Below are 27811 nucleotides of genomic sequence, written 5' to 3' on the forward strand. Positions count from 1 at the left end.
TCAGTCTACCTACCCTTTGAAAGTACTTGTAGTGTCAAGTGTATCTACTCCAATACGTACCCCTTTAGCTACGGTACACTGTACTGTAAATATGTACATATGTATCGCATGTATCCATAGATATAAAAATGCGAAGCGAGAAAAGAACATTTGAAAGGTTGATATTATAGGGTACCAGAGATTTCGAGGCCCTGGGTATGTTCCTGCACATAGGTTAGAATTTACAAGATTTATTTTGAGGGTACGTGGAGCAATTACCTAGATTTCAAAGAATCAATTGGAATCAATTTTTACAATCAATAAGATCAGACAGCTATAAAAGCGGAGGCTCGATCGTATCGGAAGTAGTGCAAATTGTTGGCATTAAATATTCATCGAATGCATGCTGTACAACCCTTACCTACACCTGGGGCCATTGAAGACCTTGAAGAATATGATATCTTTAACTTTTGGTAGGACATTTTGGATAGTGAAATAGTGATGCAGTATCATGATGAAAGCTCCATATGCATTTGAGTACAGGATATATATAGAACAGAATTGGCGAGCTGCCATGGCAGGTTGGAAATAATACATGGTAGATGAGAAAAGAAAAGAGAAAGCATCGCTGGCACCAAATTCCACTTTTCAACGCTTGACCCAGGTGGGCATCTTGCGAGCCTTGACGTGACCCGGCTTCTTCCTCTCCACACGACGAGCATCGACAGTAATAGCACCCGCTAGATAAGATATTTAGTAAATGACCATACGCACAGACAATGTGATGGGTAATCTTACCTTTACGCAAAATAGGCTTCAAGGCTGGCTCGTGAATCAACAATGCTCGTGCAATCGCCAAAGTGATGGCCTCCGCTTGACCTGTTACACCACCACCATGCACAGTAGCCCATACATTATACTTATCCAGCCGTTGGGTACACCGGAGCGCCCAGAGAGCACTCTCACGGTCATGTAAGCGCTGGAAAACCTCCACCATTCCCTTTCCATTGACAAGGACCTCACCCTCACCCTCAACAAGCTGCACAACAGCAGTCGACTCCTTACGCTTGCCCTTCGCCCGCGCACGTCCATTCTCATCAACAGTACGCGGCGCATTTTGGGCCGCGTAAGGGTTTCCGGGACGCAGGAAATCCTGAAGCGCAACGCGCACCTCTGAAGGCACGATGGCAGGCTCGATCCGGTTCAGCTGCTGCAGAATCTTGAGCAAGCTCTTATATTTCTTCACTGGCACGGCTTCGCCAACAAAGTCGCGGAACTGCGCCAGTTTAAACCAGGCCATGCGTGGTGCTTCACCGGCGGATACTGTTGGGAGACCGGCATGTTTGAGTTGCAGGGCCTCGAGCCGGAGGACGTGGTCGATGAAGCGCGGGTTGCCGGAGAAGTAGGAGGGGGAAGCAGGGATAATTCGGGCGGGTTGGAGGCGGAAGAGGTCGAAGTTGATTGGAGGTGCCGCGCTCACTTGCTCGGGTGCTGGTGGCAGCGGCTGTTGCTCCAAAGTCTCGGGTTGAGTCTCGGTCGCATAGTTGCGGACTGTCTGGTGGAGGACAGGAAAGCTGGGTCGAGATGGTAATGAGCTGCATAGGCGCAGCGATTGCATTGCCGAAGCAATGCCATTGGGTGTGTACCGGGCCATTGGAGATGTGATTGGCAAGGGACCAGTCTGCGGAACGTTCTGGAGTTGGCGTTGAATTGCTGTTTTTCCCGTCATGTGACAAGGGATGATTGGTTCCTCCGGAATTCCGGAGCCGCGCCTTTCGAGCATAAAATTTCACTTCTACCCCTCCTCCCTTTCTTCTTTCTTTTTTTCTCATCCCCTCTTTAAATCACAACTCGCTTTCAAGATGGTCTTCGGAAAGCTTTACGGTCTCCCCGTATGTTTATCAATGTCTTCTATGCTCCTGTTCATTACTCTAACCCCATTTTCAGGAGAACGGGCGCACTCTCGCCGTCCTGGTCGCTGCCAAGCACAACGACCTCGACATTGAGCTTGTTCAGACTCAGCCCAAGGGCGCTGCCGCCAGCGCTGAGTACCGCAAGGTCCAGCCCCTTGGCAAGATCCCTGCTTTCGAGGGTGCCAACGGCTTCAACCTCTCTGAGGTTATTGCTATCGCCATCTACCGTACGTTGACAATACCTTTCAATGTTTTGTTTCATCAATCTTTATTCCCCCCCCCCCCCCCCCCCCAATTCTTTTATGATGAGATATTAGTTATCCCTGTCAGAACTATACTGTTGAGAAAGACTACTTCTGAAAAACATTACACGCACCATTGGGATGAAAATTTGAGTACCCCTCATTCAGGGGGGAAATATTTTCAGGACCAGGCGATCCACTTCGCTTTTGGATCACATTCCTCCTTTGACGTTTCTCATTGCTTGATCTATGATTTATTCATGTTTCGAGACCTTAACTAACATGTTTGGGTTTTGCAGTGACCTCCCAGAACGAGAAGACCACCCTCCTTGGCAAGACCAAGCAGGACTACGCTTCCATCGTCCGCTGGATGTCCTTCGCCAACACCGAGGCTCTCCCCCGCCTTGCTGCCTGGTACCGCCCCCTTATGGGTCTCGATGGCTACAACAAGAAGGTCGTTGATGAGGCCTCCAAGGCTGCCGTCAACACCCTCGCCGTTCTGGAGAGCCACCTCACCCAGAACACCTACCTGGTTGGCGAGCGCATCACTCTTGCTGATCTGTTCACTGCTGCCCTCCTGACCCGTGCTTTCGCCACTATCCTTGACAAGAAGTACCGTGAGGAGAACGTCGCTATCACTCGCTGGTACAACACCATCATCAACCAGGAGTCTTTCAAGGCTGTCTTCCCCTCTCCCCAGTTCGCTGAGGAGTGCATCAAGTACACTGCCCCCAAGAAGGAGGAGAAGCCCAAGGCTGAGAAGGCCAAGGCTGCTCCCGCTGCTGCCGCCGCTGAGGAGGAGGACAAGCCCGCTGAGGCCCCCAAGGCCAAGCACCCCCTTGAGGCTCTTGGCAAGCCCACCCTCGCTATTGACGAGTGGAAGCGCCAGTACTCCAACAACGACACCCGCGAGGTTGCCATGCCCTGGTTCTGGCAGCACTTCACTCCCGAGGAGTACTCCCTCTGGAAGGTTGACTACAAGTACAACGAGGAGCTGAAGCTCACCTTCATGTCCAACAACCTGATCGGTGGTTTCCAGAACCGTCTTGAGGCTTCCCGCAAGTACCTCTTCGGTTGCCAGGGTGTCTACGGCGAGAACTACAAGTCTGTCGTCAAGGGTGTCTACATGGTCCGCGGCCAGGACTTTGCCCCTGCCTTCACCGTCGGCCCCGACTGGGAGAGCTACGAGTTCACCAAGCTCGACCACACTTCCGAGGCTGACCGCAAGTACGTCGAGGACATCTGGGCCTGGGACACCCCCGTCGTTGTCGACGGCAAGTCTTACGAGATGGTTGACGGTCACGTCTTCAAATAAGCGGATCGCCTATAGCGTTCGCACCTCACTTTCCCCTATCCTTGGCCATCCCCAAAATACCCCTGAGAAAGCGAGATTTGGCCCACCCCTTTCACGTCATCAATCCGCCTCTCTTTTCCCTCTTACCCTTATTAACTTACCGCGCCTGATATGATATTTGCGGGAGTTGCAAAATTCTTACTTACGCGCCGATGTGGTTCATGTTCACGTTTATGACGTTGTGATGCGAGATGATTGACTCGTGATCTGGTACAACACCAGGATTGCGTTGTCGCTGCTAGTTACTGTCTAGCAATGGAATAAAGGAATCAGGACTGCGTCTTGATGAGCTTATTGCTGATGTTCCCTTCCCTTCCTACGTAGATGCGTAGACCTTAGCACGGATGTCAAATTGCGATCCAGCCCTTTCATGGCTGAGGTTGTGCCGAAGAAGTGCTTATATTGAGTGGGATTTTTATCTCTTTAATTAACCAGTGAGTACTAGATTTGTGCCCAACGGGAAACCGAGGTGGCATACGTCCATTGAAGATCTGGCACATACCAAGTAAATTCCTAGCTAGATTAATATGATTCCAATCTGCTCTACTTCTTTCCAATCTAAGTTTTTTTGAATTGTTTACTTCTCACGAACTCTGGCCGTAGTAACACAAAGGTTTCAAGTTCGTTTGAGGATATCTTCCGTCCCCATAAGGCAATGTCCATTCCAGTTGTCAGTCACTCACTACACAAGATAATCTATACATGCACATGTGTACTAGTATAGATGGAAAGAAAAGATTTTGAAAGAAATAAATGAGCGATTTGCTATCTTTAAAATGATTCAACACCCCAACAGGGCTCAACGCTAAAGATACTAGCATAAAAGACAGATGCAATAGCCAAATAAACCCCCGATAGAACAAATTAATTCTTCTTGAGCCCCAGACCAACTTCCAACCGATCCAAAAGCGAGTTCCTCGATGCAACAGACGTATCAGAAACCGAGGAAATCGAACGGTGGCGGCAATGGGACTTGAAAGTAGGCATATCCTCAGCGGCGGAGTGAACAGCACTTGAAGGATCGGGGTTCGTGAATGCAGCAGGGGAAGATGAATCCATGATAGGGTCTTGTATTTCAGATCCGGTCTCTCTAGCTTGGATGCTGGATGGGGTAACGGGACCTGCGTCGACGGCGCCTTGTTGTTCCATCTTGAGGCGTTTCCGGGCTCTTGCGCCCAGACGTGTTTTTGGCGCTGGCACTGGCGTTGGCATTGAGGGTTCGGGATTCGCGGGCCCATTTTGTCCAGCTAGAAAAGCTTGTTTGGCAGCTTCTTCTTGGGCGGCTTTTTTCTCTTTCCTGGCTTTTTTGGAGGCTTTCTGTCGAGCTTTCTTTATCTGCTTTTTTTCGTTCTTTTCCTCTTGTGAATTTTTGGGTTCTGTCTGCTTTTCGCTGGGTACTGTTGGCGGGAGCTTGGCTCCACCATCTTCGGAGTCTTCGTCCAATTCCACGGGCATTTCGGGGGTGATATCCAGGTCTAGGATCTTGCAGTTTTGCTGTATCTGGCGTTCCTCCCATACGCGGAAGACTTTGCTGACATCGTCATGGTGGGAGAGTACGTCCAGTCTTGCGAGGACTTTTTTGAAAAGTGTTGATTCGTCAATGGCTGGATCATTGACGAACTCGGGGATTTCCAGAATGTTGTACGGTTCGCTGAGGGCCTTGATTTTGCTGTCATCAATCAGAATGGTGTTTGTCTGATCCCATCGCTGGCCAGAACTGTAGCCTGGGTGTCTAAGCTGGATATTTTTGTCATTCCATACTTTGTGCAGCTCTTTGTATACCTGCAGCTTGGCATTGTACTGTCTGCTGGTAAGTCCAAATTTGTCACGACCCCAACAAGCGACCAGTCCTTTTTTGTTGCGCTTAGTGGGGAATAGAAGCTTGACAATGGGAGCGAGGGTCGTTGGCTTGGAACTCGTCCAAATCATGACAGCGTAATTCTTCGTCAGCACATCCAGAAACTCCTTCAACCCATCGCGTCTTGCAAAAACTGGCGGCAACTTGCGGTGTTTGCGGTAGATTAAAGTACCGTTCAAGTCAAGAATGACTAGCAGTGGTCGTTTTGGGCCTTGTTGTGGTTTCTGGAGGGCTTGCTGCGTGTATGCACTTGTTGGTCTGGGAACTGCCAATTGTGGCGTAGATGATCGCTGTCGTTGACTTTGCTGCAAGGTGGGTCCTGGCACGGTGCTCATATGCTGTACTCTCTGTAAAGGCAACAGCGCACTATACGGCATCATAGGCGGGAATGGCGGTAATTGGCTGTTTGGGAGTGGTGCATTCATGAAAGGAATACTACCACCGGGTTGGTTTATTGCGTTCATGTTCATGTTCAAGGGGTTCCATATCGGCATATTGAATGCGCCAAAACCTGCAGGTTGCTGAGAGAAATTGCCAATATCTTGCTGGCTGTTTGGTATTGAATGTGATCCGTGATTTTTCAGAGGGTTTGGATACTGTTCATATCTTCGAGGGTCGTATGAACTGTCATAAGTCGTGTTATTGTTGGGTGTCGCATATATCCTGGCCTGTGAATTGGCACTTCCGCCTTGAGGCACATTCAAATTCTGGGATCCATGGCGCCATTCTCCATCCACGAATGGCCTATTCTGACCACTCGGCCCGTTCTCCATTGGTTCAATGCTGGTGTGAAGAGGGTATGGCGCATTCACATTCTGAGATTCATTGGGCCACTTCCTATCCGCATATTGTCTACTCTGACCATTCTGCCCGTTCTCCATTGGTTCAATGCTGGTGTGGAGAGGGTGCGGCGCATGCGCATAACGTGCTGGATCAGAGAACGAGAGACCCCCAGCAGCGTTCGACACGTGCGGTAATCGTTTGTCTTGGTAATAAAGCTTGAATGCTTTTGGCAGTCGCAGAGGAGAATCGATCGCAGAATAGGATGGCAAGGGGGAAGTGGGCTGCAGACGGGGTTAGTGCTGAACTTGGAAGTGGGTGTTGACAGGAAGAATTGAAGGGGGAATGGATGAGTCGTACCTGTTTATATATTCTGTATGAGTCGCATTTATATATCGGCCTGGTAACGGAGCGACAAAACAAAGCAGACGAGGATGATCGAGACATGAATCCCCAAGTTGCGGACTTGGATCGCAATTGATCAAAAAATATCTAATCAGCCGTTATCGCACTGACCGCCTCGGCAGTATTTTCTTTTTTGCGACTTCATTCGCACCGCTTTCCATCTCGACAAATATACATTTCTCGACCAATTTACTCCACCATGGCCATTTCAGATATGTTGAACCGCCGTGTGCGGGCAAGGCCAGATGTTGAAGAGGATTTTTATTCCTCTGGTTCTGAAGAAGGCTCTCAGGACGAGGCAGAGGTAGAGGACTCGGACGAAGATCAATCACAGGAAGTATGCGATTTACAATTCCAGCTCACAGGGATATATACTGACTAGTTTTCTATAGACTGATGGATCTGATTCCAACGTTGAAGTCGACGAGGACGAAGAGGAGGAGAACTCCGAGGACGACGTCGAGGACGAAAATTCCGATGACGAAAAAGACAATTTCCAAGCATCCCTCAGCAACATCTCATTTGGTGCTCTAGCCAAAGCTCAAGCATCCATGGGCCCGAAAAAGCGAAAGGAAAAATCCCTCCAGGCAGATGAATCTACCGCATCCCCACTCGACGACATCCGGGCCAAGATCCGCGAAGCACGGGAACAAAAACGGGAAGCCGAAGCCAAAGCACAAGGCAAGGACAAGAAAGCCAAGAAAGAATCTCGGTCATCCAAGCACGCACCTATGGAACAGTCATCCAAGCGCGCCGTCACCAGAAGACGTACAGTTGTGGAACCTCCGGCCGTTGCTAAGGCTCGTGATCCGCGGTTTGATGCGGCGGTGATGGGATACAGTGGTTCGGGACGATACTCGGAAGGAACTAGCAAGGCCTACGCATTCTTGGATGAGTACCGAGCGTCTGAGTTGAAGGATCTCAAGGAGCAAATGGCCAGGACGAAGAATCCTGCACAGAAGGAGGCGCTGAAGGCGCAGATTCGGTCTGCGACTGATAGGATGAAGGCCGATGAGAACAAGAAGCGCGAGCGAGAGGTTATGGCGGAGCATAAGAAGCAGGAGAAGCAGTTGATTCGGGATGGTAAGAAGACTACTCCTTACTTCTTGAAGCCGTCGGAGCTTAAGAAGAAGGTTCTTGAGAAGAAGTATGAGTCTATGAAGTCTAAAGACCGGGCGAAGGCCATGGAGCGTCGTCGCAAGAAGATGGCTTCCAAGGAGCGGAAGGATATGCCCTGGGAACGCCGCGGCATGGGCGATGACGAGCCCCCGAGTTTTGGCAAGCGTCGTCGACTTGCTTAGATACCCAGTTCAAACGTATTTTGCAATAAAATTATTAGAATGCATGCACATGTTCGATATCCCAATGTCCCGAAGACTACAGTATTAAATTCCAGCAATATGTATTAGGTTAACCAGCATTGGTCTGCTGAAGACAAGACTTGCATCGAAAATCCCATTCACAAATGCTAAGTCCCAAGGGAAAAAAAAGAAGAAAAAATAACATCCAGAGAAGAGGTATATAGTAAAAACAAGAACTCCTTCACAAAAAAACGCCAATTTAAAATCAAATGCATGCGTCCCCGAGTGCAGAATTTTCCATGAGCCACAGGCTCACCACTATCGTACCGTGGATATAAGAGAGGAGGTATAAACATCAGTGTCATATATGTGAAGGGTGAAGTCCCAGGCCCGATCACTCAAGACCAGCCAGAGAGTCGCATGAGAAATGCTGCCTTGGAGGCATTCGAAAATTTTGAGAAACGAGATAAACCAGATTGTGGGATGGCGATGTAAAGAGTGTAAGGCGTTGACTGGCTTCGCAGAAGCCTTAGTCGATCACGCATAGACCGAATTGTCATCATGTCGCACAGGTTTTTATGAGTGAAACAGATCCCATGCTCGTGCACAGAGGCCAAGGAACTCCTCCTTCTTTTTCCGTTGGGTTTCAGGCGAGTCTCGACCTGCGCCAAAGGGACCAGGGAGAGTAGCACTGGGGGCCGGGTTGGCAGCCGGGTTGGGACGATACTGAGAATCAGGACCATGTCCCAGCGGGGGGCTTCCATTATCATTTTCGTATTCGCTGCGAGGACGACGGCGCGCAGTCGTATCCGGCATCTGCATCGGAGCGAGAGGCGCACTTGGCGCGGGCTCTTCCCAGGCCATAGGTGCGGTCTTGGGAGCGGTATGCATGGTCTGTGGGGATGGAGGGGTGGGCGGTTGGTGCCCCCCATAATGCACAATGCGAGGAAGCAGCTCTTCCCGTCCTCCTGACAGCTCCTGTACGGCTTCTTCAGCCGACCGGTACTCCCGTGGCCGGCTGGGAGTTTGAGACATGGCAGGAAGGCCAGGAGAAGGCATAGGAGCCAAGTTGGACTGCGAGGAATTTGAGCTTGACGCATTCACGTAGAGGCCCTGGCGGCTGGGCTCTCGATCCCGACCGAGCGCATCGGATCCAAAAACATCCGAGAGAGGCGGAAGACGATTATTCGTCTGGTTGGCCGGAACCTGGTGCATATGAGATGTAGCGCCCAGGGTCGGGCTCTGGTTGACGACATGACGGGTCAAGGGTTGGGGCTGATAGCGACCGGTAAAGGTCTGATGCAACGGGGCCGACTGAATGACCCGCTCGTTTGCAAACTGCGATGCCGAGGGTGGAACGATGGAGAGGCCGGGTGGTGGTCGTCGCTTCGAGCCACTCCGGGGTGGCATACCCATGAAGCCCGATTGTGAAGGCGGACCGTCCTCTTTGCCGGGTTTCTGCAATCGTGCCTCGATTATTGACCGCTGCTGATCGCGCACGGAGAGGCTGCGCTGAAGTTGCTCTCGCATTATCGGATCGTGTGTCTGGAAGCCAGGTGACAAGCAAGCTAAGCCCACATCTTGCATGGTGACGCCGTCGCGAGCGGTCATCGGACCACCCGGTGGCCGAACGGTCAAACCACTTGAGGAGGGGAGACTGGTGGAAAGATCCAACTTGCGAGGACGGGGACGAGTCTGTATACGGGGGGATGATGGCGGCTCCTTTTTGACAGTGATTTTGGGACCCGCGCTACCTTGTGATCTGTTCCGATCTGATTAGCCTCCAGATCCATACCGCCACTAAATTCCACTTACGGAGACGACGGGTCTTTATTATCGGGAGTGCCTTTGGGAGCATCTCGTGAGCTTGCCACACGAGGTGGAGAGGAGTTCACCGGTGGAGGAGCCAGGGACGGAAAATTCCTGGGGCTGGGATCGCGGGTGGTATGCGGCGAGGATAGCTGAGCTGCCGTTGCGGATGCAATTGCGGTCGACATGATGGAAGATTCGATGAAACCGCTTTATACAAATCCTCTCTTATATATTACCAGAGGGATCGGCGTCCAAGCACCCCGGAGAGTTAAGAGAGGAGCATCAAAAGGCTTTCGTATCCCTAAAGACGGGGAAAGGGTAAGATAGGGAAAACGTTGTGGAGGGGAAGTTCGGCGGTTCGGGAAGAGTGACAGATCGCAAGGGGGAGAAGAGAGAAAAGAGAAAAAGAAAAAAAAAAAAGTTCAGTGGGATTTTGATAAAGAAAACTGAATATGTTCTGGACCCCAAGGGAGAGAAAACAATAGTTTAAAACCTGCATTAAGAGGGGGTTGAAGGGGGACCTTTTTCCATTTGTACATGTACCTGGTACTTTAATCTGCAGCAGATTTAGTATGAAACAATTAAGTATTTAATACTGAAAAACTAAGTTCGTAAGTGGATAACAATCTGGGGCCAAGGCGTATCAGAATCTCTCAGCTGAGACAATATTTGTTTCTACTTTTATGAGAAACAATGATTCAGCTTAAGTAACTTCAAGTTCTTTCTACAGAGTATGTTCTACTATCTACTTATGATCTGACTCTTGCAAGTCAAGCGCTTACATCTACCCAGAGTATGGTTCGTAATGTGACTTAGGTTGGCGGCTGCATGGATCACTTGCTTTTTGCTTTTTGCTTTTTACAACCAAACAGGTGTGGATTAGTTCATGAACTCCGACCGTACACAGAACAACAAATAAAAAAAAGACGAAAACGCCAGGCTGGTGTTTATTGGTCATTTCTAGAATCCAAATGACACGAGTTTGGCGCACAGATCGGCGCCAAAATCCTCGGGTCCATGTCAGTCATGCGTGGCTAGATCAGAATCAGATGTGGGAACTTGACTAGAGCAATTTCCAAGGAAATTAGCCTTGTCAAGCCATTCAATAGTTCGATGGTTCGTTTATATGCAGCTTATCGATTGGATCAGGGAGGACATGTTTAATGAGCTTCCCCGCTATTTCCATTTTTCACCTGTCATGAGTCTTGACGGTTCTTTGGGATTTTTACAGATGTGATAGGTCTGAACTGGGGAACATTCCCAAAGCCACATAAACTTGGAAACTTCGATGAAACCCGCCACAGGGGTCGTTCTAACCTAAATCGGTCTCACATGGATCAGATCCATGGATCCAAGTTTATAGCCTTACTGCCCAACATATATAAGATACACATATGGAGTATCTTGGTTGTGTTTGAAACATATTTCTCAATTCTCAATTTAATCTTTCCTATCTTTAAGATCTAATCAACCGGACGTAACCTGTAACCTATGAACTGCAACCTGTAACCATAGCTGGGAGACAGGGATTTCAACCAGTCAGCCTTACACTTGCACAAAATGAATACCTCAAACCATCTCAACCCATGGAAGGTTGAACATTCTATCATTGAATGACATCAGTTGATCAAGAATTTTGGTTGTTGGAATAAAGAGCAAAGATGAAGCCAAAAGTCTAATATACCTCAAATGGAAGGCGGTGAACCCGCTATCGATAACCCACTTTTTTTTTCTTTTTGGCAATTCCAATCGCCAAAGTCGTCACTTTCACCTAATATCTATCGCACTTGACTGATTCCGAGCTCGAATCCTCCCTCTAAACGGCCCAATTTTCCAACCCTCCGATCCCATAATGCCAGGCTCTGTCCACTCCCAAGATGCCCAAGATCAGTCCATGATGGACGTCGAACAGCCAGATGAATTGATGCTGGATGAGCGCCGCATCCTGGTGGTATGTACACGGACGATCGTTTACAAATCATCAAATCTGACCCGAAGTAGCTCCCCGGTTCCTCAGAGACAGCCGCATCATTCCAATTCGAAGGAGAAGGTCACACTATGGGCAACGCGCTGCGATACGCCATTATGAAGAAGTGAGTTCAAGCTGGATCTGCTTCTGGGTTTTGTCTGGAATTTTCTCACTGACTTGATTAGCCCGGCCGTGGATTTCTGCGGTTACACTATTCCCCACCCCTCTGATGCCAAGATGCACCTTCGTATCCAGACTAGTGGTAAGTGGACGACTATTGCGATTGCGATCGCAGCGCAGAAAATCTTCTAAAGATTGTCTCGACTAACTCGACTTTCAGACTCGACTACTGCCCTCGAGGCTCTTGAGAAGGGTTTCAACGACTTGATGGACCTTTGCGATGTTGTTACTGAGAAGTTCACCGCTGCTCGTGACCAGTTCAATGAGGAAAACAGCAACAAGATGCAGTCGTGAGAATGATCTAGGAATTGCATTTGTCATATATGGTACTGGCGTTTGGGTTGATTCATTTTAAAAGCTGTGTTGATAGTGGCTTGTCTATGCAATTAATGGTAGGAGATACCAAAATCTACTCTTCATCCCGAACTGCATGTCCAGGAACCCAAAGTTCTGTTCCTAAGTACCCAGTACTTCCTAGGCACCCAGGATGTCAAGTGCTGCCATTGCAGTCACAGTCCTGCCAATGCCTATCCCAGGCTGTTGGTACCCATACCCAAATTGATAAAACAAGCGGAGAATCTCATCCTGCCTATTCTCCATAGCTATCCTCATAGCCGACAATCCCTGATTATCCTGTCGATTCGGATCCGCTCCTTTCTCTATTAGAAGCTTTGCCATCCTCACATTCCCAAGTGACACAGCCCTGAAAAGCGAAGTCCTAGTCGAAATCCCAATCTGATCCACCGGAGTACCATGATCGAGTAGCAATTGTGTCATCTCAATATTATCACTGACAACAGCGTATGTTAGAGCCGTGTCGCCGTTGGCACATAGTACATTGGTAGTGGCTCCGTAGTTCAATAGTAGTCGCGTCATGCTCAGATTTCCACTTATGACTGCTTGTGAGAGGGCGGATTTCCCACGCATATTTGGGCCCTTTGGATCTGCTCCGTTGAGGAGGAGGAGTTTGGCAATATTCTCGTCGCCTTTTTGCGCTGCTATGAAGAGCGCTGTTTGTCCTTTGTGTGTCGTGTCTGTTTTGGCTTTGTACTTCAGTAGTAGGGAGACTACTTCGTGGTAGCCGTGTGATGTAGCTATCATCATTGCTGTCTGTCCGTCTGAGTCTTGGGCGTTCACATTGGCACCTTTGTTGAGGAGGTCTTTGATCGTGTTGATTTCTCTTCCATTCTTGATTAATGTGATGAGTTCGGTTTTGTTGCCCCCCATTTCGAATGTCATTCGTTTGAGTAAACTGGGTCTCTTCATTTTGCAAGGTCGCTCATTAATCTGTGAGAGGCTTTCCTCCTCACAAAAAGAGATTGAACTCATTGTAAGCGATATATCAGACGGAGCTTTGTTCCGACTTTTGATTAGCCTGTCTTGGCGTTCTCAACTAAGTATGACTAATTCGGGGGTTGACAATTAAAAACAATCTCTCATCCCACTTCTCTCTCTGATGACAAGTAGAGTTACCCCTTAAATCTTGGGTTCTATACTGTCCTCAACCTCCTGAGCAGTTCACTGCAAATTCTCGTCCCCGAGGCAAGAATTCCAATCAAAATGTCCATCGCGGCCCTTCCAGTCGAGGTGATTTCTAAGGTCTGTGGCCATCTACAGCTCTCTGAATGGCAAGATCTAAGATTATCATGTCGTGCATTGTACAGATCGTCACTCGCAGGATTTGCATCTCGCTTTTGTAAAAAGATCCACTTTATTGTAACAAGCGATAGCCTTGGGGAATTGGAATGCCTCGCGGAAACAGATGGTATTCGGGAACAAGTTCACGAAGTGAATGATCCCCTCTGTGTTTGATGGTTCCCATGTGGCAAGTGAACATGATTTCTCCGAATTTGCCTTGTCATCAAAGAGTTGTCGCCGTATCTGGCGACGAACTCAAGGCTCGGTTTTCAACATACAAAGCCTTGGTTGCGGACAACTCAAGCCTTCTGGTGTCGGAGACTTTTAGCATGCACCTACGCGGGTGCTTAGAAAAATCGACAACCTTGACACCTTTGGACTTGCGCATTATTCAACGAGCTTTTTACTTGACCCACGACAAGAAAGAGTATGATTCCTTGGCTGGCGCCGCCTTATCAATCAAATCGATTTCCGATTCGGGATTAAGAACCTCGAACCGCTTCATGGTAGCGGAAGCATCATGGCCAAGGTTAACTCTTTGGCTGCTTCGAGGCTCTTACAGGCACTCAGTGGAGCCAGCAGACTTGTGGCCCTGATTACTGTGGTAATATTGGCACAGAAATACTTTTCACAAATGCGCAATACAGCAAGCAGTCTTCAATCCAATTTGAACCATTTAGAGGATCTCCATGTTTGTACGGCTTTCAGAACCCCAAACCCAACTCATATTTTGGATACACCTACCTGGGTCACTACGCTTATCCATGTTGCTCCTCGCCTAGAAACACTTACTATCTCGCAAGACTATTATGTTGGAGAGCTTCCTAGAAAATTACAATTCAATCACCTTAAAGAGCTCCATATCCATAAGATTTCGATCAACTCCGAGGATCTGAAAATTATATCTCATGAAAGCCAAGGAAACCCTCACTGTTTTCACGCTATTTGAGGTGATCATGGAAGGTATCTCGCCATCATTATTACCGGACCATTCATCGCTTTGGTATTCGCCAACCCCAGAATGGCTTTTGCGAACTTCGCTCCCGTCTTCTGCGACCTCAACCTCGACAGCCTACACTCCAACGTCCTCTGCCTACACTCTAACTTCATCCTACAATCCGACCTCAACAGCCTTTACTCTAACCTCGATAGCATGCCCTTCAGGCTCGACCTCGTATTTTGCCCAATAAGCTGGAAAACTACTATCCGGACGAGGTTACGCCCCTTCAATCCCCTACATACCTTCTACAGATCGTGAGGATGCTCTTTGGAAGTCGGTTTGGAACTTTTTCGGCGAGAACCTATCGCTACAGAGATTCTCCATGACGAAGGTCGCAGGCCGTACCTATCAGATCTCTATTCAATGGACGGATGGCTTGATTGAGCCTAGGCACAATGCTATTTTTGATATTGAAACTGCTGGAATGACGTTCCATCAATGGATCGACCAATTTACCCCAATGCATTTACTGGATTCGCCTAGACCTTCAATGTGGCCCGATAACGATCAAGGTAAGCCAAAAAGTTGAGCTTTTCGAAGATATTCCTAATGAAATTTAGAGGCATGGTTCAACAGAATGATAAACACAAATAGCACCCTCAGGATCCCCGCCAAATGTGACTGTGAGAATGCAAATAGGGGATGTGATTTTGGATGTACAGTCACTGGACAAAAGTATTTGGATCCCTTCTCGCCAAATGTGGAGCCCTGGGGTGCAAATACTTTTGTCTAGTCACTGTAAATGACAAGATTGGAAATAATAATTAGGCAAGTAGGGCGCCTGGGAAGGAGTCGCCATTAGATTGATTTGAGTTATCAACTAGTGAGTAATAATGTTGCTCGCGGAGCAATTTTATGACTCTAAATTGGGGCCATTTGGTTTTTGGTAAGCTCTAGTGAGAGCAAGGGTTCAGCTCAAAAGTACTCCATATTTAAATTGCGATAGAGGTGATATTTCAGAGGCTCCAATGTGATCAACAGCGGAGACAACGTAAATAATCGGTCCGTCGGTTGGTAACATATTGCGAGTTCCGATTTTTATCCAAGACGGGCTGCAAGCACGATTCATACAAAGATCTTAAGTAGAGCCATATCAATGAGTTATACACCAAAGCTATGCTAAGACACTGAGTAACTTCCTAGTTTCAATTAAACTTGCCTTGTCATAGTAGTTTTCTACTGTCTTTAGGTCAAATGCTGCATGTATGCCCATGTGAATTCCTTGATATGATTTCAAATTCTATTCTTGGTTGACGTTTCGCATTAACAAATCTAGTTACCCTGTTTTCCACCCCAAGATCGCACACCTGAACTTGAGTTTGCTAAAAGATTAAAAATTTGTCGAAGATTATGCCGGCACACATTTCCTCTCTTCCCAACCGCCACTAGAGGTGACAGAAGACCAAAAAAATTGACCGACGCAGGGGTCGAACCTGCAATCTCTTGATTCGTAGTCAAGCGCCTTGCCATTGGGCCAGCCGGCCTTGTTGATGGAGAGTAGGTAAAAATTTGCCATCATGAGTGGAGCCGAGGGTTCCGTGGTCTCCACTATGTACAAGCTTGCCGTGGAAGCGAGCCCTCGTATGAACGACTTCATGCATGGTATCAATCTACTTAATATCCATGCAAAGCCTCCAGGGCTTTTCTGTTATATTGAAATTGCTTAATCACGGTAGTTAAAATAGCAAAATACGAAGTTTTGATAAATTGAAATAATGTTGGTGGTCTTCGTGCACCTCCATGCAGCAACTATATATAGCGGTAAGGTGATGCACACACATATCTTTAATACAGACATTTTCCACCAACGTTATGAAGTTTCGATCAACATCCTGCGGTCGAAATAACCAATACCTTGCCAAAATTGGGGAGGATATTGAATGCAGACTGAAATTTAAAGTGCAGTTGTTCTTTGGTCCGATCTAACTAGGCGGATTCGAACTTTGGAATGTGTCAGTCTTGGATGTTGCGCTATTATATTACCAGACACGATGCCCTATCTAATTTTAACCATTTTAAACATTCATAATATATCAGAATCAACACTCCTGTAGTTCTCCTGCCCGGACCTCAGTTATTGACTGCGAATCTTCCACCGAAAACTTTGTTTCCAGATTGTGATCCGACCGAGCCTCACTAATATTCGTCGAATAACCCTTACCAGCCTTGGAGAGTATCATCCACTCATTGTGCATGCTCAGGGTCCTTTTTTTGCTCTCCGTGACAGTTGGCGCAGACGCTGAACCATCTGACGGCGATGATCGATAAGAAAGAATTCTTTTGAAGGCTCCAGTGGTCAGCTTGTAGAGGAAAGGGATATTTGCGCAAATTATCCCACAAAGTGGCTCATATACAGAGAGGATTCCGAGAGGAACACCGGTCCCTAGAAAACCATCAGTTTGCTGGATCAGAATTTGATAGCACTCATTCCCTACAAGTGAAATCTGATGATCCTTGCGAAACGACAACTGTTAAACGAGCAAGAGTCACGCCGCACGTACTAATCGAATTAGAAGAAAATCACTCCGATACTGGAAAGGAACATACAATAAACCGATGGCAAAAACTCCTGCAAGCTCGAACTTCCGTCGCCGCGTAACATGTAATCGGAAGATAATCGGCAGCGGCAGTAGGAACACCCATATGTCGGTGATTAAATTGGTGATATTGGTGAAGTAGGAAAATGACACTAGATTGACACAACTGCCCTCCACATTCATGTCCCAGGCTTTTTGAATGGGTATGCACTGTAGTCCGAGAGCAATCTCCATGGCCGCTAGCCAGAGCACGACGAAGAAGGCGGTGCCGATCACGAATCGGCGGAAGACGACTGTGCTGAAGATGCGATAGTAGAGAGAAAGAATGGCTAGTTTAATGGTTGCGATAGCCCAGTCGTAAAAATGGCTAAAGACATAATCGCCCTATCCAGTATTCAATGTCCGAAGCAGGTGTGGTAAACGCGATATCTTACCTTTAAGAAACCTTCGATCTCTTTCATCGGAAGCGCAGCTTCGTGTCGACCAAAGCCATAAGGAGGGCCTATTTGATTTAAAAAGTCAGAATTAGCCAGGTCAATAGGTCGGTATTTATAGAGCCCACCGTAAACTAAACCACTTATACACAAACCAACCGATATCGACTGAGCGGATAATATTAGAATACAGTCTGCTTGAAGGGCCGAAGACCAAAGGGCGCTTATAGGAACTGTGTACAGACCGTGGCGATGATTATCATCAGATCATCAAAAGCGATGACATTTTTGGACGAGGGTCGTAGTTTTACGAAAAGTCGCAGTCCGGTACATATAATCATTATCGGGATCGGGATGGAATAACATATTGTCACGGTTTTGATGCGCGATTCATTCAAATCCTGCGCCATAATCGTGGTTGGATCCGAGAGTGAACATGCGAAGTGTGAAAGTTGTGAAGGGATAAAGTCCATAAGGCCGGAATGCAGGGCTAAAGACAGCAGAAAAATACCGCCTATATGCACCTGAATACTTCGAGGTTTAAGATCACCTGGAATGATTATCTTTGTTTCATCTTATTCTTCTCACTTCTCGTTCCTTATTTCTTATTGCTTTTGTCGCGTCAGCTTGGTAGGCTAGATGTGTAACCTTGGTCATCTAGTGATCTTCGGTTCTATTGTTATCTATAAGTTGCTTGCAATTTCTAAGCCCAGAAATATACTAGAAATTCAGTGTTCATGTACATTCCCAAGGGATGCCAAGTATATTGGATATATTGGCTTTAAGGGTTGTGTTACCTTAACATTGGATTTGGCCCCCACGTTACGATATTGATTGAGGGGCTAAAGGTGGCTGGATGGGGCCTCAATAAGCCAATCATAGCGATCCCCCAGAACTTAGACTCTCCACACTCTCCACTTTCAATGTTGATTCCCGTTTTATAGCGCTAGAGTCGATAAACATCAACACTAATGCGACCTTGAAATATGATTTCTCAGTAATCATAACCAATGTTATCATGGTCGCTAATCTCTCGATGGAGCCACAGTGCACTTGGGATGAGTAAGCAAAGTCAGATGCACCATGCCGACCTTGCATGAGTTCATAAGGGGCTGGGATCGGCACATTCACCAATCAGCTCCAATTAAGACACCGCCTTCCTTACCTCCCTTTCATTTCCAACATCACTGGCTCTGGCAAGCAGGTCAGGATGGCCTTCATGGGACTATCCGCTCTGATTCCTCTGGCTCTTACGAGTTCGTGTTTAGCGATTTGCAACCCGGTGGTTGATTTAGGCTACGCCACCTACCAGGGATCTTATAACAGTACTTACGACCTGAACGTCTTCAAAGGGTAAGATTTCAAACTCTATGAGCCCGACCGAATCTGTGTAACTTACTGATTTCTGCATAGAATTCGTTATGCAGCTCCTCCAGTTGGGAAGCTACGATGGCAAGCTCCACAGGCTCCCTTGGTGAATCGGACTTCCATTCAGTCTGCCACTGATCAGCCTCCTCTCTGTCCACAGTCAGGTGGTGCAAAATTGCCGAAAGTTTATGGCTTCGGTTCAGCTCTTGGTGATGAGGACTGTTTGTTTTTGAATGTTTACGCCCCACCCGGAGCGAAAGATCTCCCTGTGCTCCTTTGGATCCGTAAGTCCAAGCCCAATTAATGAAAAATTGTCTGAGTATCAAAGAATCTGTCACTAATAAATATAGATGGGGGTGGGTACGGCCTTTTTGGGGCCATTTATGACCCTAGTGAGTGGATTGCCACGAACGAAAATGGATTCATTGCGGTCATGATTCAGTACAGACTGGGCGCTTTTGGCTTTCTGTCATCGGAAGACGTGTACAGATATGGTCAAACAAATACAGGCTTGCTGGACATGCGATTCGCCCTTGAATGGGTCCAAGAACATATCGAAAAATTCGGCGGCAATGCGTCTCGTGTCACGGTTGGTGGTGAATCTTCCGGCGCAGGTTCAGCGATGTTACAAGCAATGGCCTACGGAGGCCGTGAAGATCACTTATTCAACAACGTGCGGCCATCCTACCTAATATGAGAGCCTCGGCTAACTTTTGTAGATTATCGCTGCTAGCCCGTATTCGCCGGCTATGTACCACTACAATGATGAGGTGCCGACAAGCCATTACCTTGAATTTGCAGCTCGAGCAGGGTGTTTCAATGGAAAAATTACATCTGAGCCAGTTATATTTGACTGTCTACTCAAAGCAGACACCGAAACCTTGCAATATGCCAGTGCAAATGTCTCCACCTCCGGAGCATGGGGTACTTGGGCTTTCCAACCCGTGATTGACAGCGATTTCATTCAAGAGCTACCATCTCAACAATTATTCGAAAAGAAGGTGGGCGGCAAGCGTGTTCTGTCTGGAGTAAGTTCACTAATTTTCATCAAAATACGCTGGGCTCTCATGCTGATTCCTTCAGAACAATGCCAATGATGGTGTTCCTTTAAGTCCACCTTGCATCAGCACCGCCGATGGGTTTTTAAATTACATCAAGCAAACTTTCCCCTTATTCACTCCAAGTGACTACTCTCTCTTAAAAGATATCTACAGATCCTGGGATGGTTCTCTTAGGAATACTGCTTCTCGCTACGACACCTTGGGTGATCGTGGCCCAACTGCTTTGAACCAGTCAGAGATGGCAACAGGCATACAGCAAACTATTTTCGATATCTTTGCCGAGACAAGCTTTGATTGTCCTTCATACTGGCTGGCTGAAGCTTTCTCAGGAAATCCAACGACGGAGAGCTGGAAGTATCAGTATTCCGTCACCCCTGCGTACCACGGAGCAGATTTAACGGCATACTTCTCTGTCGGAGCAAAAACACCCACTCGTGGCCTTATACATGCATTCCAAAAGATCTGGGGAAGTTTCATCATCAACGATAGTCCGGTCATCTCTGTAGCAGACGCAAAGGGCGGCGCAGAAAACTCTACAGTACCCGAAGGGCACTGTGGAGAAATTTTGTGGCCAACGTGGAATGGGTCCTCGCCTGTGCTCATGAACTTGAACACCACGGGTGGAACGACGGTCTTTGACCGAGTTACTCACCAACTCTCCTACTGGCTTCGCCAAGGACCTGGTGTTACGAACGAGTTCACGCTGGCGGATGCAAATAGCTGGGAAGGTGGTCGCGGAGAGCGTTGCAAGTTCTGGCAAGCCGTTGGCTCCCGTGTGCCATTTTAAGCTGAATGTTCCTTGCTTCTACAGTGTGGTCACTATGGTGGTCTGATTCCACAGTACTTTTTAATCCTCGCATATAGACTTTACTTTCTCTTTGATCACAAAAGCGCAATGAATAGAAGTGTACATAACATATGATTAATTCAAATAACTTCAAGAAGAGCGGTTCCCCAATAACATGCCGTACAAACAAATCCATTCAGTAAATACTGGTATGTACTCACTCTGTCTCATAGCCCATTCCCACCAACCGCAGTGAATCCTTCCAAAGTCGCTTCTCATTATCCAGATCATAAGTGTGCCGAACATATCCAACCCCAAAAGTATCATTATCATCCAACCCACGCTTCGCTTCCTCGCAATCCTCAAGGTACTTCCCACCCTTACCTTCCCACTCCTTCCCAACCGCCGCAAAAACAGTTGTAGCAGCCCCCTGCTCAGGACTTTTTAGAACCCTCACGATATTCTCATCACTCATAATTTGCTCCACGAATTCCCTCCCCACATGTCTGGACAAGTTGGTATTAATCGCACCAGGATGAAGGCTCGTCGCATGAAGACCCAAACCACCATATCGACGATCAATCTCATTAGCCATGTAGATACTAGCGAGCTTCGAATTCGCATAAGCAACGCCAAAATTATACCCTCCATTCTCAAACTTGTAATTATCACTCTCATTCAAATTCCAAGCCCGATGAGCCGAGGACGCGACATTGACGACCCGAGAATTGAAATCGGCTCTCGAACTGGCAAGTAGAGCGGGCCTCAGAAGTTGGAATAGAAGAAATGATCCGAGAAAGTTGGTTGCGAAATGCATTTCGTGTCCGTCTTCCGTGAGCTCTCGGTTCTTGAGGCCCATTACTCCGGCATTGTTGACTAGTATGTTGACTTGGTCGTGGGATCTTGTCAAGATATCTGCTGCTGCTATGCGGATACTGGTAAAGGAAGCAATGTCCATTTCGACTAGGTGCACGCGGGTCGGGTTGAGGAGTCCAGCTAGGGCTTTCTCGGCCTTTGTGGTATCGCGCGCTGTGAGGAATAAGGTTGCGCCTGTTGCTGATAGGGCTCGTGCGGTCTCAATGCCGATTCCGGATGTTGATCCTGTGAGGACTATCACTTTTTCGGATAGTTTTCCTTCGAGGGACTCGTCTTGGATTATTTGGAGTGCCGTTGGTCGGACGTCTCCAGCGCCTTGGGAATTGGAATGGGCGGCGGTGTAAAGGCCCATAGTCAAAAATTTGTGATGATGATAGGTAAAATTTGTTTCAGAAAACACTCTACCTTCTCAGGCCGAGTTGATCTAAATCTGATATTTGGGGTTTTATATTTGACATTTTCGATTGATCTCCAGGGCTTTTGCATTTTGTTTGTCTGAAGATGATGCTTGTGTGCACAAGAAGCCTGTGACGATTCATAATTTCTTTCGGTCTTCGGGCAATAATTGAGACGACGGAATGCCATAATTGTGATCATGCTGTTGCCCAAACAAGATGATTATTAATAAAGGTACTTTGCGAAACTTGGCTTATCAATCCTGAGTCAGCACCATAAATTGGGACTTGCATAAGGCTATACATGATCCAAACTATAATAATATTCTGACCTTAATTCTGTTGGATCTATGCTGTACTCTACATTACCGAAGTAAGATCAACAAGAGGTGGGCCGGTCCCAACTTCCTCTGAAACTCTCGTGAAAAGACAAAATTCCATAAAATTTGGTGGCAGCCACTGTATAGAGTGCAGGGAAATCAACACTGATACAGAATCGGTCTATTGAAGTGATCTTCACCGAATACACAACAGCAACGATATATGGATAACCGATCTTCTGTCGATAACACAGAAAATGTCAATCACAAAAATTATTGTAAGTCTGAAGCCCCAGTCTTTTGAGCAACGGGAAATGACGGGGAACCCAACACAGCCTTCGCCGACCTCCACGAGAGTCGCAGCACATAGAGCACCAAAGCCCCAAAGTTGACCCACACAAGCACAGCCAAAGAAATTAAAAGCTGAGGCGGAATAAGCTTGAAAAGGGCGACTGGATCCAAACCGGATTTTGCTTTAAATTCATCAATCTGGGCCAGGGAAGTGTTCTCCAGGTCCGAATCGCTCGGAGTCATAGGGTCTTGATCCTTCGTAACCTCAACCAAAGAGTCGGTGTAAATCAAAGTCGCGATCGTGCCTCCAAGGAAGGTCATAAACATCATGGTAACGGCTTGTGAAAGAAGCTCGTACAACCAGGCGCAGGTGAACATGAAAGTAGCGAGAGCTTCCAGGGGTGATCGGAGGTGCGCGGTTGTCAGGAAATAGGCAATTGAATCATTTTTGGTATCTGGATGCGTGAAAACAAGGAGCCGACATGCTAGATAGGTGAGGAGGCTGATTGATGCGGCTGTTCCGATGAGACCCCTATTTTCGTTGAGGACGTTTAATGCGGAGAAACCAAGTGTGGTTATGGTCCATGAGGTCAAGAGGACGACAGAAATTGTCTTGGAAATAATGGAACCAAATGAAGTGCTTGCCATGATAGAAGTTTTATTTTGTGAGACAAATACAGAATGGAAATCAGAAAGAGTCAAAAAATCAGAAAGAAAAAAAGAAAAAGTAAGTGGGGGGCCATTGGAGCCTTGCGGGAGCCTGTTACCTCCACATTTACGGATATAATGATCTGACCACATGGCCGCTACTCACCCCGTATACATGTCCCACAGTCGTTTCACAAACATAACAAACCATGCAAGAGATTTTAAATCAGTCTTTAATCAAATAGAACCTTTCTCAACCTGTTTCAGAATTTTTGTTTTCAAATCCACCTCCTTTTTCAAACCTTTCCCTTTTCCATCTTCAAGTCCCGCAGCTTTTCGGAGGACGACAGCATAACGAGGGATGTGAGCAAGAATAGCAAGCGCTTCGGTAGTTTTGATCGACTTTCCTTCGCTGCCGTAGTAAAGTCTCTTCGGCGGAGAATAATTACGGAAGCGTTGAACATCATCTGGCTTGGGTTGGCTCATCGTGGCGTAGTGTAGATGTTTCACAAAATTTTATCAAAAAGGAAGGATTGCAGTAGAAATTTGAAAATCAGGTTTGGACAGGGAAAGAGAATGGGAAGAGAAGTTGCTATTCGGGGGATTTCCATTCATCTTGTAGCCATCCAAACGGGATTAGTTATTTTGCTTGTTACTATGCCCGTTCTGGTCTCAGTGTCACGGCCTTTGGACTATGGTTGGGAGAAACTTAGAAAGCCATCATCTCCGTTTTCGTATACTTACCATAAAAGCACTTGAGCCAGAGAGGAGCACTTATCGAAGTATTGTGTCAACTAGTATTTGGACATATTCCCTGCCACTGAGTGAATACCAAGTCAATTAGAAAGGGCACCAGACTTGTCTAAGTAGGTATAAGAGTAGAGTTACAAAGGAGAAAGCTAAGCTAGTAGGCTAGAACCTTAATTCCACCTGTCTGCATAGACTGGGGCCATATTATGATCCACACAATTTGACTCGCAGTCTGTCTCACAGCCTAGTGTGGCGCCGCAGAGAGAGTACGCCTTGTGAGTTTAGATGATCCAGCTAGCTGGCATACCAGCCTAAAAATTCTGGAATAGGACCGAAGGAAAAACTCCACCCTACCAGGCAGTTAAGCCGTATTGACAATTATTGAGGAAGATTTTAGCTCACGAGAGCAATAACTGTATTGCTTGACAAACTCTATCAGACTTATAGCCTGCAAAGTTTCTGACGTCATATCAAGGCCGGCTGGCCCAATGGCAAGGCGCTTGACTACGAATCAAGAGATTGCAGGTTCGACCCCTGCGTCGGTCAATTTTTTGGTGTTTTTTTTAATTCACAATACAATTATTGTGCGATAGCTGCTGGGCTACAATCATTTCTGCGCTTGGGAGCGAGGCGTCCTGCTTTCTATGTGTGGCTTTTTCGCCGGGTTTGGCCAGAAGTTCAGTATATCGAATAAGAGAAACCCGCAAACTCTGACTCCATAGTCCAAGTTGAGAAAGTTGTTGGTGAATTTCAAGGTCTGACATTCGACATCTGCATAGCCATTGGAATCTGCAATGGTGCGACTGGGTACACAGTGGCGACTATACGGCCATTCGGTTAAATTTCCCCCCTTTTCTACAGCTCTTTACTTATAGCTGTGCTTTGACAATATTAAGCCCCAAGAGGCCCAATAGGAGGGTAGAAGATACGATGAATAATTTCACCTCTGAAAAGAAAACAAAGAATAAGCTGAATGCTCGTTTGAACAAAATATAGAATGACGAGCATAATATGATAGCATGAAGGAATTAAGATAAGGAACAAATGTGATCAAGTACAACTTGCTGGATAATTCTCGACAACCCCCCTCTTCATACTACCCTAATACCCAAAGCGCTTGCATTTAGAGGTCATGGGGAACTTCAGAGAATGGGGAGGTAAAAGGTTGGAAGATGAACAATAGAAAGAAGGGAAGGACGCGTTGGGTTTTTGATAAACCCTTGGTATAGATTCACACCTAGGTGCATAGCGTGGATCTATCGACACAAGCATGTGTTTAAGCTGAGGTACATAACGTGAACTCAAAATTTTGTAAGAAAGATGTCATTGCCTGATTGCTAGATCTATTGAAAGCTATCGATTCTGGATTTCCTTGCTCTTCTGAAAAATGAGCGCATCCATTCTGACCCGTTGAATCTCGAGTTCCGTCCGCTGATCCTCAGCATGAGATACTTCGAAGTCAATGCTCTCTCGATACTGAGAAATTGTGGTCCAGCAGGCATCATGTGTGGCCAATCAGGAGAAGTATCGGCTTTCAACTCAATTTCTATGTAAGTGTTATGGCCTGATCCGGGGAAGTTAATAAAAGATCCGTAAGTGAGTTCAAGGGCTGTGTAACGTGTTTGCCTGGAAGCTCGGGGACCATCAGGATGTGAATGGATCTACAGTGGAGATCATGATTGATCAGATGCACCTTTGATAGTCTGAAATGGCATCGCTAAACTCTTAGGCTGCTGCATTAGACCCTGGCCCACTTAGTCTTATTACAGGCTACTAATGAAATACATCTTACAAACAGTAAGGACCAAGCCCTCTTGAATATGGAGTTATCAGGGTACTATGCAGGTGCCCCAAGGAACCGCCTTTCCCACCGCCTATAGTGGCCATCCAAATAGCATGGTAAAACCACGTAAGAACATTTAAAATACATCTGAGAGCCCCGAAAGGAACCAATGCATGGATAGAATGAGTATCATAAGCCCTATTATCTAGCGATAGATACTATATTACCTGGGTTTGGATATTCTTCGACTGGTAGGATATTATATAATCAACCGGGTATGAATACTTTTGGCCTATCACTTTAGGTATCTGGTGAAGTACTAGTGCTTACTTCTTAGAAGCCTAGGTAAATTTCAAGTTGACTTGGAAGGTTTTGTCTCTAGCTGGTCAGGGGTAGTATTAGCGCTGACTTTCTTGGAAGCCTGCTAGGCAAACATGTTGTTTAGCCTGGGAAGTTCCGTGACTTCCTATTGGTTCAAATTTGCCACGTAGACCCCCTTTCTTACATGTACTTTGTTGTCCCCCCGAATCAAGGGGTAATCCAGCTAGTCATTAAAATTATACATTGTAATCTTTATGTACCTTATCATTTGCTTTCGTTAATGAACAACAGGCTTAAGCCAAGATGCCTCCGTGCATGAGTTGCTGAAGTCTGTATCCATCTTGAACCCTAAGTTTGATATCTTTTCGACATCCCAACCAGATATAAAATCTTGGCCGTCAGGCGTAGGCTTTCCCATTCGTATCGAGTTCCCAAAGCGGCACGTTTTGGACGAATATGAAAATTGCAAGCAATTTGCGTCTGCGGCGCAGGCTGAGCTGCATTCTGCAGCAGAATTATGAGCAGAAGACCAAAATCGTTGAGTCTTGTCGGAGTAGTTATCCCAAAACTTCCGGATAGGCTCCTTGCGTAGATAGGAAAGAGTATATGCAAGGAGTGATGAGTAAAGAAAAGGTTCCTATTAGCGTGAGTGGTGCATAAATAATCGGCAGAAAGAACGATAAATACCTCATTATATGGCCTCGTTCGCTCCCATTCCCAAAGGGCCGTTAGCTGCTCTGGCGACATTCTGTGAAGTGAAAGAAGTGGTATACACCATCTCTCTTTGTTCACTTCAATGGCACCGAGTTCTTCACCGGAAAATGTAGGATTAAGACCTTCCACTTTCACTCCAGCTTCATCCATAATTGCATAAGCAAGCACTGCATCGCCACAGCAGTCCTTTTTGGCCAAGTCTTGGTATTTGACACTGAGGCGAGATTCTTTGCTGGAGCCATCATTCAAGCGGTTCATCAAGCCCCTTGACAGCACGAAGCCTGCGCCACCATACGCAAAATATAGGCCTCTACCTCCCCCAACGGGTGATCCTAAATAATGCATCATAGATGGGTCGAGTTGATCAAGCATGCGGAACAATGTATCCCAAAAGAAATAGGTGTCGGCTTCGATGAAGACATACCAATCGGCATGCGGGCGCATCTTATACGCCTTCTCGACCATCGGCAGAAACTTAAAGCGGTCGAGTCGCCAACCCTCCTGCGAATACCCAACCCGACCATTTTTCGAATGAGCCAACTTCTGATCATGGTAAGTCGCAAAGTCTGGGTTACTAGTCGTATAGCTTGACGGGAGATCGTCGAGCACATCGATGAATTGATGCTGAGCAACGTTCTCCTCATAATCGGAAAAAACGAGAAGATTGGATATGCACGATGTAACAGTGGCAAGATGTGCTTTGTTCTTCTCAGGCTCTCCAGTACCTGTTTTAAGGATGACTTGGATGCGATCCAAAAGATGAGTGGGAAAGCCTGCGCAGTAGTCGGGCGCCGTCAGGTTGGTGGCTCCGGAATTCACCAGCGGCGGGAAAAAAGGCTTAGTTATCCATGAATAAAAGCGATCCCGCCCATAGGAATAGTATGGCGACTTGTTCGACGAGGGTACTCCCAGGGATAAATTGTATCGTGATCTGGAGACAAAGTGGCCAAGAGCCAAAACGCACGAAATGAACGCAAGTATTGATATATTGATCACACGCCTTCGAAGCCGCCACAATGAGGGAAAGGGAAACATGGAGAAATATGTAGAGTGTATAGATGAGAATGGATGTGCACGAGCATTCCATTGAATCCT

At 46.9% G+C, this 27811-nt stretch overlaps 14 protein-coding genes across 14 annotated transcripts; 5 read left to right on the forward strand and 9 right to left on the reverse strand.

The window, feature by feature from the left end:
* Nucleotides 1-627: 627 nt before the first annotated feature.
* Nucleotides 628-1633, reverse strand: N7520_009151 (mitochondrial 37S ribosomal protein uS9m; the record flags this gene model as incomplete). Its single annotated transcript, XM_057143085.1, has 2 exons — nt 628-719; nt 778-1633. The coding sequence occupies 2 exons, from the start codon at nt 1631-1633 to the stop codon at nt 628-630; spliced, it is 948 nt and encodes a 315-aa protein (XP_056992373.1).
* Nucleotides 1634-1841: 208 nt separating this feature from the next.
* Nucleotides 1842-3449, forward strand: N7520_009152 (putative translation elongation factor eEF-1 subunit gamma; the record flags this gene model as incomplete). Its single annotated transcript, XM_057143086.1, has 3 exons — nt 1842-1871; nt 1927-2119; nt 2434-3449. 3 exons carry the CDS (start codon nt 1842-1844, stop codon nt 3447-3449), a joined length of 1239 nt encoding a protein of 412 aa, XP_056992374.1.
* Nucleotides 3450-4352: 903 nt separating this feature from the next.
* Nucleotides 4353-6227, reverse strand: N7520_009153 (NIF domain protein; the record flags this gene model as incomplete). Its single annotated transcript, XM_057143087.1, has 1 exon — nt 4353-6227. The coding sequence occupies one exon, from the start codon at nt 6225-6227 to the stop codon at nt 4353-4355; it is 1875 nt and encodes a 624-aa protein (XP_056992375.1).
* A 503-nt stretch (nt 6228-6730) lies between these two features.
* rrp36 (putative pre-rRNA processing protein) lies at nt 6731-7832 on the forward strand (the record flags this gene model as incomplete). The annotated part of the gene is made up of 2 exons (XM_057143088.1): nt 6731-6868; nt 6924-7832. The coding sequence occupies 2 exons, from the start codon at nt 6731-6733 to the stop codon at nt 7830-7832; spliced, it is 1047 nt and encodes a 348-aa protein (XP_056992376.1).
* Nucleotides 7833-8408: 576 nt separating this feature from the next.
* On the reverse strand, nt 8409-9829 carry N7520_009155 (uncharacterized protein; the record flags this gene model as incomplete). The annotated part of the gene is made up of 2 exons (XM_057143089.1): nt 8409-9594; nt 9648-9829. 2 exons carry the CDS (start codon nt 9827-9829, stop codon nt 8409-8411), a joined length of 1368 nt encoding a protein of 455 aa, XP_056992377.1.
* A 1667-nt stretch (nt 9830-11496) lies between these two features.
* Nucleotides 11497-12087, forward strand: N7520_009156 (DNA-directed RNA polymerase core subunit RPC19; the record flags this gene model as incomplete). The annotated part of the gene is made up of 4 exons (XM_057143090.1): nt 11497-11595; nt 11646-11737; nt 11799-11875; nt 11954-12087. The coding sequence occupies 4 exons, from the start codon at nt 11497-11499 to the stop codon at nt 12085-12087; spliced, it is 402 nt and encodes a 133-aa protein (XP_056992378.1).
* Nucleotides 12088-12267: 180 nt separating this feature from the next.
* On the reverse strand, nt 12268-13020 carry N7520_009157 (ankyrin repeat domain-containing protein; the record flags this gene model as incomplete). Its single annotated transcript, XM_057143091.1, has 1 exon — nt 12268-13020. The coding sequence occupies one exon, from the start codon at nt 13018-13020 to the stop codon at nt 12268-12270; it is 753 nt and encodes a 250-aa protein (XP_056992379.1).
* Nucleotides 13021-13613: 593 nt separating this feature from the next.
* N7520_009158 (uncharacterized protein) lies at nt 13614-14380 on the forward strand (the record flags this gene model as incomplete). The annotated part of the gene is made up of 2 exons (XM_057143092.1): nt 13614-13960; nt 13984-14380. The coding sequence occupies 2 exons, from the start codon at nt 13614-13616 to the stop codon at nt 14378-14380; spliced, it is 744 nt and encodes a 247-aa protein (XP_056992380.1).
* A 2380-nt stretch (nt 14381-16760) lies between these two features.
* N7520_009159 (uncharacterized protein) lies at nt 16761-17429 on the reverse strand (the record flags this gene model as incomplete). The annotated part of the gene is made up of 3 exons (XM_057143093.1): nt 16761-16814; nt 16933-17352; nt 17403-17429. 3 exons carry the CDS (start codon nt 17427-17429, stop codon nt 16761-16763), a joined length of 501 nt encoding a protein of 166 aa, XP_056992381.1.
* A 1183-nt stretch (nt 17430-18612) lies between these two features.
* N7520_009160 (uncharacterized protein) lies at nt 18613-20618 on the forward strand (the record flags this gene model as incomplete). The annotated part of the gene is made up of 5 exons (XM_057143094.1): nt 18613-18755; nt 18816-19054; nt 19121-19443; nt 19490-19798; nt 19854-20618. 5 exons carry the CDS (start codon nt 18613-18615, stop codon nt 20616-20618), a joined length of 1779 nt encoding a protein of 592 aa, XP_056992382.1.
* A 217-nt stretch (nt 20619-20835) lies between these two features.
* Nucleotides 20836-21846, reverse strand: N7520_009161 (putative short-chain dehydrogenase/reductase; the record flags this gene model as incomplete). Its single annotated transcript, XM_057143095.1, has 1 exon — nt 20836-21846. One exon carries the CDS (start codon nt 21844-21846, stop codon nt 20836-20838), a length of 1011 nt encoding a protein of 336 aa, XP_056992383.1.
* Nucleotides 21847-22482: 636 nt separating this feature from the next.
* On the reverse strand, nt 22483-23148 carry N7520_009162 (uncharacterized protein; the record flags this gene model as incomplete). Its single annotated transcript, XM_057143096.1, has 1 exon — nt 22483-23148. The coding sequence occupies one exon, from the start codon at nt 23146-23148 to the stop codon at nt 22483-22485; it is 666 nt and encodes a 221-aa protein (XP_056992384.1).
* Nucleotides 23149-23385: 237 nt separating this feature from the next.
* On the reverse strand, nt 23386-23634 carry N7520_009163 (uncharacterized protein; the record flags this gene model as incomplete). The annotated part of the gene is made up of 1 exon (XM_057143097.1): nt 23386-23634. The coding sequence occupies one exon, from the start codon at nt 23632-23634 to the stop codon at nt 23386-23388; it is 249 nt and encodes an 82-aa protein (XP_056992385.1).
* Nucleotides 23635-26400: 2766 nt separating this feature from the next.
* N7520_009164 (uncharacterized protein) lies at nt 26401-27751 on the reverse strand (the record flags this gene model as incomplete). The annotated part of the gene is made up of 2 exons (XM_057143098.1): nt 26401-26499; nt 26690-27751. 2 exons carry the CDS (start codon nt 27749-27751, stop codon nt 26401-26403), a joined length of 1161 nt encoding a protein of 386 aa, XP_056992386.1.
* Nucleotides 27752-27811: the final 60 nt, after the last annotated feature.

Source organism: Penicillium odoratum, assembly GCF_028828045.1.
Source record: "Penicillium odoratum strain IBT 22623 chromosome Unknown utg000006l_segment0_segment0, whole genome shotgun sequence".
Lineage (NCBI taxonomy): Eukaryota > Fungi > Ascomycota > Eurotiomycetes > Eurotiales > Aspergillaceae > Penicillium > Penicillium odoratum.